This window comes from Salpingoeca rosetta (genome assembly GCF_000188695.1).
Source record: "Salpingoeca rosetta unplaced genomic scaffold supercont1.21, whole genome shotgun sequence".
In the NCBI taxonomy this organism is placed as follows: domain Eukaryota; class Choanoflagellata; order Craspedida; family Salpingoecidae; genus Salpingoeca; species Salpingoeca rosetta.
In genome coordinates, this window is record NW_004754913.1 from 360,198 (window position 1) to 372,697 (window position 12,500).

Consider the following 12,500-nt stretch of genomic DNA (forward strand, 5'->3'; position numbering starts at 1 on the left):
CGTCGTGTGTGTGTGTGTGTGTGTGTGTGTGTGTGTGTGTGTGTGTGTGTGTGTGTGTGTATGTGTGTGCGTGTGTGTGCGCGCGCTTGTTCCAGTGTAGGATTCCTTCTCGACCCCCCCCCGTTCATCTTGCGCCAGCGCTCGCTGCTCTCACCACTCCCTTGTGGGCACCTCTCCTCGTCACCACAACCCACCTCTACCACCACGGCCGCCGCCGCCGCAATACCAAAATTCACCCACCCACAACCACCGTGACCAGGTCCGCTATCTTGGTCTGCTGGAGAACCTTCGTGTGCGGCGCGCCGGTTACGCGTTTCGAATGGAATATGAGAAGTTTGTGCAGCGGTACAAGATGCTGACGAAGCTGACGTGGCCCAATTTCAAGGGCAACCCTCGCGACGGCGCCAAGTACATTTTGGAGGACGGGTGCGACCTGACAAAGGCGCAATATGCGTTTGGGCGCTCCAAAATCTTCATCCAGAACCCGCGCGCCGTGCTGCAGATGGAAGACCTGCGCCGTGCCCAGATGATTGTGCTGGCCACCAAGCTGCAGGCCGTGTACAAGGGCTGGCGCGCGCGCACCGACTTCCAGAAGAAACGGTCAGCGGTGACGCTGATTTCGTCACGGTACCGCGGGTTCAAGCAGCGCACCAAGTTCCAGGAGACGCGCGAGGGCCTGGTGATGATCACGGCGTACTGGCGCATGTGGCGTGAGCGGCGGCACATTGCGCAGGAAATGCAGCGGCTGGCGATGGCCAAGGCGCAGGTGCTCATTGCCGCGCACATTCGCGGGTGGCTGGTGAGGAAACGCACGGCCAAGCTCTTCAGGAAGAATGCGGGGCCCGTCGTGTACAACAACTTGCTCACCTTCCAGCGCAAGGCCTGGCTCAGGTACATCGCTACATGCGTGTACACTTGTGTGTGTGTGTGTGTATGTGTGTGTTCGCGCACGCGCGTGTGTGATGCGATTGTGTCTGTGTGTGTGTGTGTTCGTGTATGTGTGATGCGATTGTGTGCGTGATGCGATTGTGTGCTTGTGTGTGCGCGCTTGTGCGTGCTTGTGCGTGCTTGCCTGTGCACTTGAAGATGACAGCGTGTCACGCGTACGTTGTTTGCTACCACAGCTCATGCCCTCCCGTCCTGTACCTTCCCCTTCGCTCAATCCAATACTCCTCCCCCCCCCCTCCTTTTTTTTTCTTCTCTCTCTCTCTCTGTTCAGGCAAACGGCGGCGAATCTGCCGTCCACGTCCCCGCTGGCCCCCGCCACAATCTCCAGCCCGCGCAAGTTCCTCGCTGCTGCTGAGGACATGAAGGCGTTTTACCACGAGTGGCGCTGCCGCTTGTATCGCGATCGCATTTCGCGCAAGGACGAGGAGGTTCTCCGCATGAAACTTGTTGCGTCACGGCTGTTCAAGGGTCGCAAGGCATCATACCCGATCTCGGTTGGGCAGCCGTTTGTGGGCGATCACGTTGGCCTGCACGTTGGCGAGGTTGCCCCCAAGTGGCGTAAGGTTGCTGAGCAGACGAAGAGCAGCGAAGTGCTGTTTGCGCAGCGCGTGGAGAAGATCAACCGCACCAACGGCCATGTCGTCGACCGTGTCCTCATCCTCTGTCCAACCCAGCTCCTGGTGCGTCCCAACCTGATGTGTGTGCGTGTGTGTGTGTGTGTGCGTGCGTGTGTGTGTGTGGGGGGGGGGAGGTGTGTGTGTTTGAGGGGAGAAGGGTTGTGATTTGCTTTGGTTTGATCTGGCTGTTGTGATTTAGTTTTAGTTTGTTTGTGTTAAGTTTCGGTTTGTTTTAGTTCGTGTTTATTGGTTTGACTGTGGTGATGACCGCCTGTGAGTGAAGATACGCTGCGCTGTTCCCACGGCCGTCACTCACACCACCACGTTTGCATCACGCATCACCCATCACAAACAACGCCTTGTTCAGATTTTGGATGAGAAGATGAAGCTCAAGTACTGCGTCGACTTGGCCGATGTGGAGCAGCTGAGCGCAACGACACAGAGCGACACGCTGGTTGTCATCCACGTGGCGCCGGACCGCGAGAAGAAGAGCACGGCCAAGGGCGACCACATGTTCTACTGCCGCTCCCTGATTGAGTTTGCGACGCGTCTGGACATTGCCTACCGCAAGCACTGCAACGCCAAGCGGCTCAAGATGACCATCTCAGATTCGTTTGAGATCCAGATTGACAAGCGCGGCACAACCACGGTCAACATTGAACGCGGCGAAGCAGACGCACAGCAGGTGTGTCCCAAGTTGGCGCATGTGTTGCGCGTGTGTGCGCTTGTGTGAGTGTGTGCGTACGTGTGTTTGGTGTGCATGTGTGTGCGTGTGTGGTTGCTTATTCGTGTTGTTTGTGCATCTTTATGTTCCGTGAATGTCTCTTCTGTGCTCTGGTCACCTCAGGTGCTACTTCAACTCACACACACACACACACACACACGCACAACTGTCTGCAGACGCGCATCCAAAAGTCGAAGCATGCGCTGCGGCTGTTCATCCCGCCTGCGCAGTTCAGCGATCCACGAGACGAGCGACAACGCGGCGGGCGGGCCAAGGAGCGCCCGATGTCTGTTGTCTACAGGGACCTCTCAGGGTACGCGCACGCTAGCATGTCGAGAGCGAGGAAGAAATGGAAGGGGGGAGTTGCTTTGTTTTGGTTTTGTGATTGGTTTGCTCTGGTTTTGTGGTTTGGTTTTTGCTTGGATTTTGTTTTCCTGTCGCGTTGTGGTGGCTGATGACGCTTGTTGTGTTTTCTCGTTTGTTTGTTTTGTTTGTTTGGTCACTTTTGCTTTGCTTTGCAATATGATCGTCTGTGCTACTGCTCCCCCTCCCCCCTCTCTCTTTTCTTCCAGCTTCACTTCCGCTCATGATTTCGTCCCTCCTCACGTTCATTGTTGCACACCCACCCACCCACTGCTGACCCACGATCAGGGAGGTGTCTGTGGCGAAAGCGGCGGCAGCGCGGCAGAAATCGAGCACGCTGCCTGCGCGCACTGGCGATCTCTCTGCACAGCTGGACAAGCTCATGCTGGGTGCAGACGCAGAGGAGAACGTGGGGGCGCCCACCGCGGCAGGCAGAGGGGACAACAACGGCAGCAGCAGCAGGAACAACCACCGAGGCAACAACAACAATCGGCACAACAGCAGCACGAACCAGAGCGATACGTCGTCATCACCGGGTGTGGAGTCGACGCTGCCAAAGGGTATGCGCGACAACACGCGGCCCGCAGCCAACGGCCGGCCCTTGAGCGAGGTCGCCAGTGGCCCCCGCCACGCTCCACCACCACCCGGCGCACAGCGGACATTGGCACCAGCACATGCCGCCCCGACAAGCAACGGAGCGGCAGCGCAGGGCGTGCATGCAGGCAAGATGCGAACAGCGCCGCCACTGCCTGCTGCAACGCGTGGGCGTGGCGGGCGTGGCGGTCTGGGCGTAGCTCGGGGCCGCGGTGGCCGTGGTGGTCGCGGTGGCCGTGGTGGTGTACGCGGTAAGGCGCCAGTGGGGCCGCCACCGGGAGCAGTGCGTGGCCGTGGGCGTGGGCGTGGCGGCGGTATTCACCGCGGCCGTGGGCGTGGTCGCGCCCCTCCACCACCGCATGTGCGACGGGCAGGGCCAGCACCGCCACCACCGGTGTCAGCAGGACCCGTCAGGGAGGACACGTTCTGATGGAAGGAAGGATTGACTGATTGATTGGTTGGTTGATGGGATGATGATGATGATGATGATGATGATGATGATGATGATGATGATGATGATGATGATGATGATGATGATGATGATGATGATGACTGATGATGATGACGACTGATGACTGATGATGATGAAGATTCATGTTCAATTTGTCTTATATCTTAGTTTGGAGCGGATGAGCACACATCTTCAGACCAAAGGACTTTAGCACGAGTCGGTGGAGAATCATCTCGACCTCTACAGGGCTCAGTGGCGTCATACGGTGTACAACCAATTCTACCTTAAGTCGGGTCATTTTCTTGAAGATATTCAGCAGTTACGTGATGATGATGATGATGATGATGATGATGATGACTGATGATGATGACGACTGATGACTGATGATGATGATGATGATGACTGATGACTGATGGTTGGCTGACATGCCGCTGCTGCGACCGATACTGGTGGGGATGATGAGCATGGCTTGCGTTGTGTCGTGGTGGACTTTTTTTTTGGGGGGGGGTCAGTGTGCCCCTCGCCTTTCCCTGTTGTGTTATTCCCCTTGCGTTGACTTGAACGAAGGCAGCAGCGATTCTTAGCGCTCCATATTCCCTCCTTTCTCCCCTATCTCTCTTGTTCTCCTCTCTCTAGGTTGTGCTTCGCTTTCTCTTTCTCTACGTGCCATGTGCACATGTTTTTGTGTGTTGCTGTCAGCACAGCACAAGTTTTGTGTGTTGCTGTCAGCACAGCACAAGTTTTGTGTGTTGCTGTCAGCACACACCACCCGCCGTCTGTCGCTTTCTTTTCATTCGTTGTGCGTGTCGTAACTTCTTGGTTTTGCGTGTTGACAATGGACCCAACACCTGATATTGTTGCTGTTTGTCAACTTGTTTTGTTCCACTTGTTGCTCACGTGCTCGTGTGCTCGTGAGGGTGTGAGTAAGTGTGCGTGCGCGTGTGTACGTGTTGGTTACTAGCGGCTATGTGCCAAGGGTTACTGTTGGCTGTGGTGCTTTTGCTTTTTACACTCTGGTAGGCTGTGTGCTCACACGGTGTGGTGTATGTGTTGTTGTTGTTGTTGTTGTTGTTGTTGTTGTTGTTGTTGTTGTTGTTGTTGTTGTGTGTGTGTGTGTGTGTGTGTGTGTGTGTGTGCACGCCAATTTGTGTTCACCTCAGAAATGAAACAAGGGAGAACCCACACCCAAGTCCGTGAACTCGCCACTCTCTCAAGTTCTTGATTCACACACAAACACACGAGAAGAACCAAGCAAGAACACGATGGCACCACACCAAGCACAGCCTCGAACCCATGAAAACACACCACCATTCTCATCGCAAACTACAAACACACATCTTCGAAGGTGCTCACACCACATTGATTTGCTCTCGTCTCGCTTGTCCTCACCATTCTCCTCCTCACGCTCCACATGCAATAGCCGCATCACATCAAACCACGTGCACGTTGCGTGACGGGCCCTGCCGCTACTTGTGCTTGTACTCCACGTCCAGCCGCTGTGCAGGCGGGATAAACCGATCCGTGTTGTACACGCGCTCACCAACCTTCCAGCCCTGCATCCAAGGGGCGGAGGGGGAGATGTGTGAGCGACGTGTCGCAAAGGCGCTAGCGTCTGCTCATGGGACACACTGTAACACGGACACACACATACATCACAACACACAGACACAGACACCCAACACACACACACACACACACACACACACACACACACACCCAACACACCCAACACACCCAACACACAGACACACACAGACACACATACACACACACGGAATGTAGCACGTGCAGGTTACCTTGACATCCCGCATGATGATCGACTCGGCCTCAAGCTGCTCAGCAACCTGTTGAATGTATCTGCATCACAGCAAATGCACGGGGGTGCATATGAGGTGTTGGCCACGCCAGCAGGCCAGGACGAAGCCAACATAATGTCTGGACTCGTGTGAATGTGTGTCCTGCACAATTGCATGTGATACAGAGCGCTGGCTCACCTGCGGTCCTTCTCAGCGTTGAGGAATGGCTCCAGAACAAGGCGGGAGTTCACGTTCTCCTGGTGCAGCAGCCTGTGTGTGTGTGTGTGTGTGTGTGTGTGTGTGTGTGTGTGTGTGTATGCAGTTGCACGAGTGGGAAATTGTGCTTGAGTGGGAGCACTGCATCCCACAAGAGAGAAGAGAAGGGCCAACACACATCACGCATTCAGGCAGACACAAGCAGCAAGACAAGTGAATACACACACACACACACACACACAAACACACACGCACGCACACGCACACACACACACACACACACACACACACACACAAACACACACAAACACACGTTCACAACGCACTTTCGTTGCCTGCGACCCTCGTTGATCTTGTACATGCCAAGCACAAAGACAGCGGCGCCACCAAGCACAATGGCAAGGCCAGAAGGGCCGCGCTTCGGCACGTTGCGAGCGTAGTTGATGGTGGGGAAGCCACCCGGGCGTGGGCGGTCCTGCAGCGTCGACGTCGACATGGTTGTTTGTCTTCGTGTATGTGTTTGTTGTTGTGTCTGCCATTCGTGTGCGAAGTTGATGTGCAACATGGTGTGCATTGTTGTGTTGTTGTAGTTATGTTGGCGTTGAAAGTGAGAACATGAGAACACGGGTGGTATGGTGGAGAAGCTTGAAGCTGCAAATACTCGCTCACACCAAGAGCAACAGCAACAGCAACAACCAAACAACCAACTGAGCCGAGCTGCACCGACTGACAAAACCATCTCATCCCATCTCATCCACCCCACACACAAAGCGCCCTCCCTCTCCCTTCTCATATCCAACAAACCCGCCACCGCCACTGCTGCTGCTCAGCAACAGCAACAACCAAACAACCAACTGAACCGAGCTGCACCGACTGACAAAACCATCTCATCCCATCTCATCCACCCCACACACAAAGCGCCCACCCTCTTCTCATATCCAACAAACCCACCACCACTGCTGCTGCTGTCTTGCTGGTTGTGGAAAATTGGCTGGTAGCGTAGCGAAACCGAGGCAGTGTCGCGGATGTAGAGGATTACGTACATCTTCAACGAATATTCTGCAATCTGACCCCAACAAGCGGAGACGGGACGAGCGAGCGAGTGTGCTGTTTGATGGCGCTGGCTGGTTAGAGGCAAGAAGAGGACAACAACACATCACAAGTCAACAACCAGGTCGCCAGCAAGGAGGCAAGGGGGCAAGGAGCACCAGGAGCTGCACAGCTCGCGGGCAGAGAAGCCGTGTGTGCGCGCGCGTGTGTGCGTGTGTGTGTGTGTGCGTGGTAGAGGCGGCCAGTACAGTTGTGTGTGCCCATCATGCCTCGCCCCAAGCACCATCACCACCACAAGACCAAGGCGGGCGGCTCCACCATCGGTGGTGATGCCAAGGTCAAGGTGGCTGTTCGTGTGAGGCCATTGAGCGCCAAAGGTGCGTGTGTATGCGTGTGGGGGTGGGCTGTGTGTGCGTACGTGTGTGTGTGTGCGTGTGCGTGCGTATATGTGTGTGTTTGCATCTACTTTTGTATGTGGTGCATGCGTGAGCCTGTCATATGCAGTGGCGCGCGTGTTGCCTGCCGCTGGCTGCGACGCACATGAAGAGCACAGTGTTGCACTCATCACTATTCGGCCTTCCATTTGCAGAGAAAAAGCTGGACAGGGAGCCATGCGTCACCATGCAAGACACGCAGACCATCCTTCACAACCCAAAGACTGAAAAGCGCAAGGTTTATCATCCACGTGTGCATGTCGTTTGCGCGCGTGTGATGGTTTCCGTGCGTGTGATGGTTTCCGTGCGTGCGTGCATGTATGAATCGCGTGTGCGTACATCAACTACGTGCACGCGTCTTGTTTGCTTGTGTTGTTGCTTCTCACCGCCCATTTGTGTTTGTGTGACAACAGGTGTTCAACTTTGACCACAGCTTCTGGTCTGTGAATCACGAGGATGAGCACTTTGTTGGGCAGGAGCACGTGTTTGAGTCGCTTGGAAGGGAGGTACTGGAAAATGCCTTCCAAGGATACAACGCCTGCGTCTTTGCTTACGGCCAAACAGGTGTGCCATATGTGACGCGTGTGACGCGCGTGTGTGTATGTGTGTGTATGTGTGTATGTGTGTATGTGTGTGTGACGTGGCCGTGGTTGTGGACTTTAGACTGTACACAGGTGCTGTGCCATCCCACCAACTACCAACCACTGAACCTCTTCCTTCTTCTCACTGACCTCAAACCCGCACCATACAACGGCTACCAGGCTCTGGCAAGACGTACACGATGATGGGGCCGCCGCAGCGACAGCAGTCGCAGCTGCAGAAGGAGGAGCTGGGCATGATCCCGCGATTGTGCGATGACATATTCGCGCGCATCGCCGCCAACGAGGACGAAACCATCAAGTACAAGGTCGACGTCAGCTACATGGAGATCTACAACGAAAAGGTGCTTTTGTGTGTGGTTGCGTATGAGTGCGTGAGAGTATGTGTGTGTGTGTGTCTTTGTACACGTGTGTGTGTGTGTGTGTGTGTGTGCATCCCATTGCAGAGTTTGCTCCTGTTCCCGCTGTTTGCCCCTCTGTGCATTTGCCCTCCTCTACTCACACCCATATGTGTACACGTGTGTGTGTGTGTGTGTGTGTGTGTGTGTGTGCAGGTGCAAGATCTGCTCAATCCAACACAGCGCGGCAACCTTCGCCTGCGCGAGCACAAAATCCTCGGCCCTTATGTCGAAGGGTGAGAGACAACAGCAGTGGCGGTGATGGTGATGGTGCAATGGGATGTGATTGTGAGAGTGTGTGAGCTTGCATGCACCATGACACTGTACCACTGCACCATTGCACCATTGCACCATTGCGGGAGCGTGTTGCTGTGCATGCATGCAACGCTTGCCCCCCCTCCTCGCTTGTTTCGCCTCATCCACATTGAACGCCATGTGTGCGCATTTGTTTGTGTGCGTGTCTCCTTCCCTCGCGCGCCATGCAGCCTCTCCAAGCTCGCCGTCAACAGCTACTCGCACATCAAATCCCTCATGGATCAAGGCAACAAGGTGCGCTTCCTGCTTTTGTGTGACACCAGCGTGTCACGAGGATGGCTGTACGTCATGCCAGACGCTCTCAGCACATGCTCACGTCACCCTGCTCATCAACCACCACGACCACCACTGCTGATTACCACTGATTACCGCGACGGACCACCAGGTGCGGCACACGGCTGAGACGCAGATGAACCGGGAGTCCAGCCGTTCGCACGCCGTGTTCACCATAACCGTCACCCAGGCCAGATACTTTGCTGCAACAAAGACAACTGGCGAAAAGGTGCACAGGAGTTAGCTCGCTTGCCTGATGAGTTGTCGCCTGCGCAGCCCAACTTGAGGACACGTATCATATTTTGTTGTTGTTGTTGTTGTTGTTGTTGTTGTTGTTGTTGTTGTTGTTGTTGTTGTTGTTGTTGTTGTTGTTGTTGTTGTTGTTGTTGTTGTTGTTGTTGTTGTTGTTGCTGTTGTTGTTGTTGTTGCTGCTGCTGTTGCTGTCGTGTGTGCTGCTGTCGTTTGTGTTGCTGTTGCTCGTCCTTGCGCTGCATGGTGCTGACATTCCATTCACCACCATCACCACCACCACCATCACCACCACCATCACCATCACGACCACATCACCAACAACCCCCTGGTCAGATGAGCCGGATCAGCCTGGTTGACCTGGCCGGCAGCGAGCGGCACGGAAAGACAGGCACGACAGGCATGCGGCTGGTGGAGGGCTCGAGCATCAACAAGTCGCTCACGACACTAGGGCTCGTCATCTCTGCCCTCGCCGACAACTCGGCAGCGGGGAAGCAGCGCTTCATCCCGTACCGTGACTCCACCCTCACGTACCTGCTCAAGGACAGCCTGGGCGGCAACTCGCGCACGGTGATGGTGGCGACCATCAGCCCGTCCACGTTCAACTTTGAGGAGTCGCTGTCCACGCTGCGGTACGCGGACCGGGCGAAGCGCATTGTGAACCATGCCATTGTGAACGAGGACCCGAACGCACGCGTCATTCGCGAGCTGCAGGACGAGCTGGAGCGGCTGCGGGCCGAGGTTGGGACATACAGCAAATCGGATTCTGAAGAGTTGCTGGCGACCCGGATGAAACTCAAGGAAACAGAGGCGCTCATTGACGAGCTGAACGTTTCGTGGGAGGAAAAGCTCAAACAGACGGAACGCCTGCTTGAGGAACGCAGCAAGGTATTCCTTGGGTGATGTGTGTGTGTGTGTGTGGGGGGGTTATGCGTACATGCATGTATGTGTGTGTGTGCGTGTGCGTGCGCGCGTGTGTGTTTGTGCGTGTGTGCGTGTGTGTTTGTGCGTGTGTGCGTGCGTGCGTGCGTGCGTGTGTGTGTGTGTGTGTGTGTGTGTGTGTGTGTGTGTGTGTGTGTGTGTGTGTGTGTGTGTGTGTGTGCTTGAATGTGAAATCGACCAAGCCCCTTGACCAGTCGGCTCCTTGCTCACCTTTGCCTCAAACGCTTCATCTCCACGCCAACTCCACGCCACGCCGTGCCAGCTGCGGCGGTCTGGCTCTGTGGGTGCCGTGGATGCGGCTGCCATTCGCGCGCAGGTGGAGGCACGATCCAAGGCAGCGGCACAGCAGGCAAAGCAGCGCAGACAACAACAACAGCAGCAGCAGCAGCAGCAGCAGCGTGGTGGTGGTGATGATGCTGCAGAGGGATGGGATGCGCCCCCATTCCAGGATGCAAGGATGAGTGGTGGCAGCGGCACAGGCCTGGGGCCATCATCATCGTCGTCGCACTTGACACCCGGCGAGCAGCGGCAGGTGCGGTGGGCAAAGCAAATGCAGGCGCGCGGGTCGACAGATTCACAGCAACAGCGGCCACAGCAGCAGCAGGCTTCACAACAACAGCGGGCACAGCAGCGACCACAGACACAGCCGTCTGCTACGTCTCAGCCATCGCAGGCTGTGGCGCCGCGCCGCCGCCACCAATCGCAACCGCAGCACTTCCACCACGAGCGAGATCAGTACCTGCAGCAACAGCAGCGCATGCACACTCCACAAGAGTCACAGCAACCGCAGCAGTCACAGCAGCCGCAGCAACCCGGTGCGGGTGCGCGCATGTCTGCGTCGTCGTCGTCGTCCATCGCCTCGATTGGCATTGGCGGCGCGCTGGCCACAACATCGAAGGACGTGACCATGGCACACGCGTTTATGAAGATTATGAAGGCGCAGGACGAATGGACACGGGTACGCTTGTCGCGTGTGGCGTAATGTGGTGGAACATAAGAGGGAAAGAGGGTGGGTTCATAGTGTTGGATGAGGTGCTACTGTCTGTTCGCTGACACACACACACACACACACACACACACACACACACACACACACACACACACACACAGGCCAAGGAGCGGCAGAAGAAGAGGGCTGAGCATCAGGAAGCGCGCAAGAAGAAGCATTTGCTTGCCGAATACCAGGTACGCTTGCAATACGATGCGATGTGATGCATGCAAAGCTCGTGGTTGTGTTTGCGTGCCTCGCTGCTGCGTTGGTAGAGCCGCGCTTGCTCCTTCACACTTGCTCATGAACACTTGCTCATGCACCCGCACACATTCACATCACGCACACTCACTCACACTCACGCACACTCACTCACACTCGCTCATCCACATATTCCGCAATTGTGACAATAGGATGGGCAGAAGAAGCACAGCCGCCTGTTAGGTCTCAAATCCAAACACAGCCAACCTCGATTGTAGTTTCTTCAAGGTCGTTTGTGGTGTTGGCTGTCCGCTGATGAAGATGTGCGGCTGATGCCTGCCTTGTTGTCTTGTTCGTTTCTTTCGTTTCGTTTGTTTCGTTCGTTTCGTTTGTTTCGTTTGTTTTGTTTGTTTCGTTTGTTTCGTTTGTTTGTTCTTTGCCACCCGTCGGCCGTGTCGAGTTGTTACATTACATGGATCCATTAACGTTGCTTGTGTTGTTTTGACTCTTGGCGTTTCTTGGTCTGGGGCTTGCTCCCTCCCTTCCTCCTTTCTCTTCTCGGCGGCTGTAGTGTATGTGACGTTTGTGTATTGATTTTTCTTCTTCTCTCCTTCCTTGTTTCTCACCAGGATCATGCATAAACCGTTGAACTAGGGCACTTGTGCATTTGACACACACAAGGGTGAGGTAGAGAAGGACAGCCTGACAGCACGCACAAGGGTGACACAGAGAAGGACAACACACACAAGCAAGAGAAGGACAACACACAACAAAACAACAAACGGACAACAACCAAAAGACACCATGAAGTGCACAGACCTAGCGCCGTTGGATGTTTTGCTAAAATCAACCACAAACATTCGGCAATCACGTTTGGTCCGGAAATCGCTCCTGTTTGCGACGAGTTCGCAACCAAGGCATTACATCATCAGCATGCCGCCGTGCTTGTGCGTGCGAGGACGAGAGACGATGGAGGACGAGTTGAGTGATGTGAGAGTTGCCTTTGCTTGGCCTGTGCTTGGGGGTGATGATGTGAAAAAGTCACAAGTTCATGGACCTACAACGCCATCGCACGCGCGCTGTGGCTGTGGTTGAGTGCCCAACTTTGCTCGTTGCCCATAAGCATTCCTTCACGACAACCGCGACCAACAATAACAAAGACAAGAGGAAGCCAGCAACCAGGAAGCTGGCCACACACACACGCACACACATCAACACACACATCAAGAACAACGAACGGATACGGTGCGTTGCTGGTCGGTTGGTTGGTTGCTGTGTTGGTTGGTAGCGCTTGTCGACACCGAGCAAGCAAAACAAGTGAGCACAGGGAGCAAGGGAATCC

General features: G+C 55.2%; 3 protein-coding genes across 3 annotated transcripts in view; 2 read left to right on the plus strand and 1 right to left on the minus strand.

Moving 5' to 3' along the window:
• Positions 1-3,748, plus strand: part of PTSG_08080 (myosin-Ia) — a 7,899-nt gene extending 4,151 nt beyond the window's left edge. The window contains exons 9-13 of the mRNA XM_004991044.1: positions 101-891; positions 1,220-1,628; positions 1,933-2,250; positions 2,466-2,602; positions 2,941-3,748. Of these exons, the coding sequence (XP_004991101.1) occupies positions 101-891; positions 1,220-1,628; positions 1,933-2,250; positions 2,466-2,602; positions 2,941-3,676 (2,391 nt within the window). The 3' untranslated portion in view covers positions 3,677-3,748. The remainder of the gene's footprint in view (positions 1-100; positions 892-1,219; positions 1,629-1,932; positions 2,251-2,465; positions 2,603-2,940) is intronic.
• An 811-nt stretch (positions 3,749-4,559) lies between these two features.
• On the minus strand, positions 4,560-6,685 carry PTSG_08081 (uncharacterized protein). The gene is made up of 5 exons (XM_004991045.1): positions 6,661-6,685; positions 6,036-6,241; positions 5,692-5,763; positions 5,494-5,554; positions 4,560-5,250 (listed from the first exon to the last, which is right to left on the minus strand). Exons 2-5 carry the CDS (start codon positions 6,203-6,205, stop codon positions 5,164-5,166), a joined length of 390 nt encoding a protein of 129 aa, XP_004991102.1. The 5' UTR covers positions 6,206-6,241; positions 6,661-6,685; the 3' UTR covers positions 4,560-5,163.
• A 54-nt stretch (positions 6,686-6,739) lies between these two features.
• Positions 6,740-11,816, plus strand: PTSG_08082 (kinesin heavy chain). The gene is made up of 11 exons (XM_004991046.1): positions 6,740-7,136; positions 7,349-7,431; positions 7,607-7,757; positions 7,955-8,136; positions 8,347-8,426; positions 8,676-8,739; positions 8,891-9,007; positions 9,364-9,915; positions 10,232-10,927; positions 11,080-11,154; positions 11,371-11,816. The coding sequence occupies exons 1-11, from the start codon at positions 7,025-7,027 to the stop codon at positions 11,434-11,436; spliced, it is 2,178 nt and encodes a 725-aa protein (XP_004991103.1). The 5' UTR covers positions 6,740-7,024; the 3' UTR covers positions 11,437-11,816.
• The last annotated feature ends 684 nt before the right edge of the window (positions 11,817-12,500 follow it).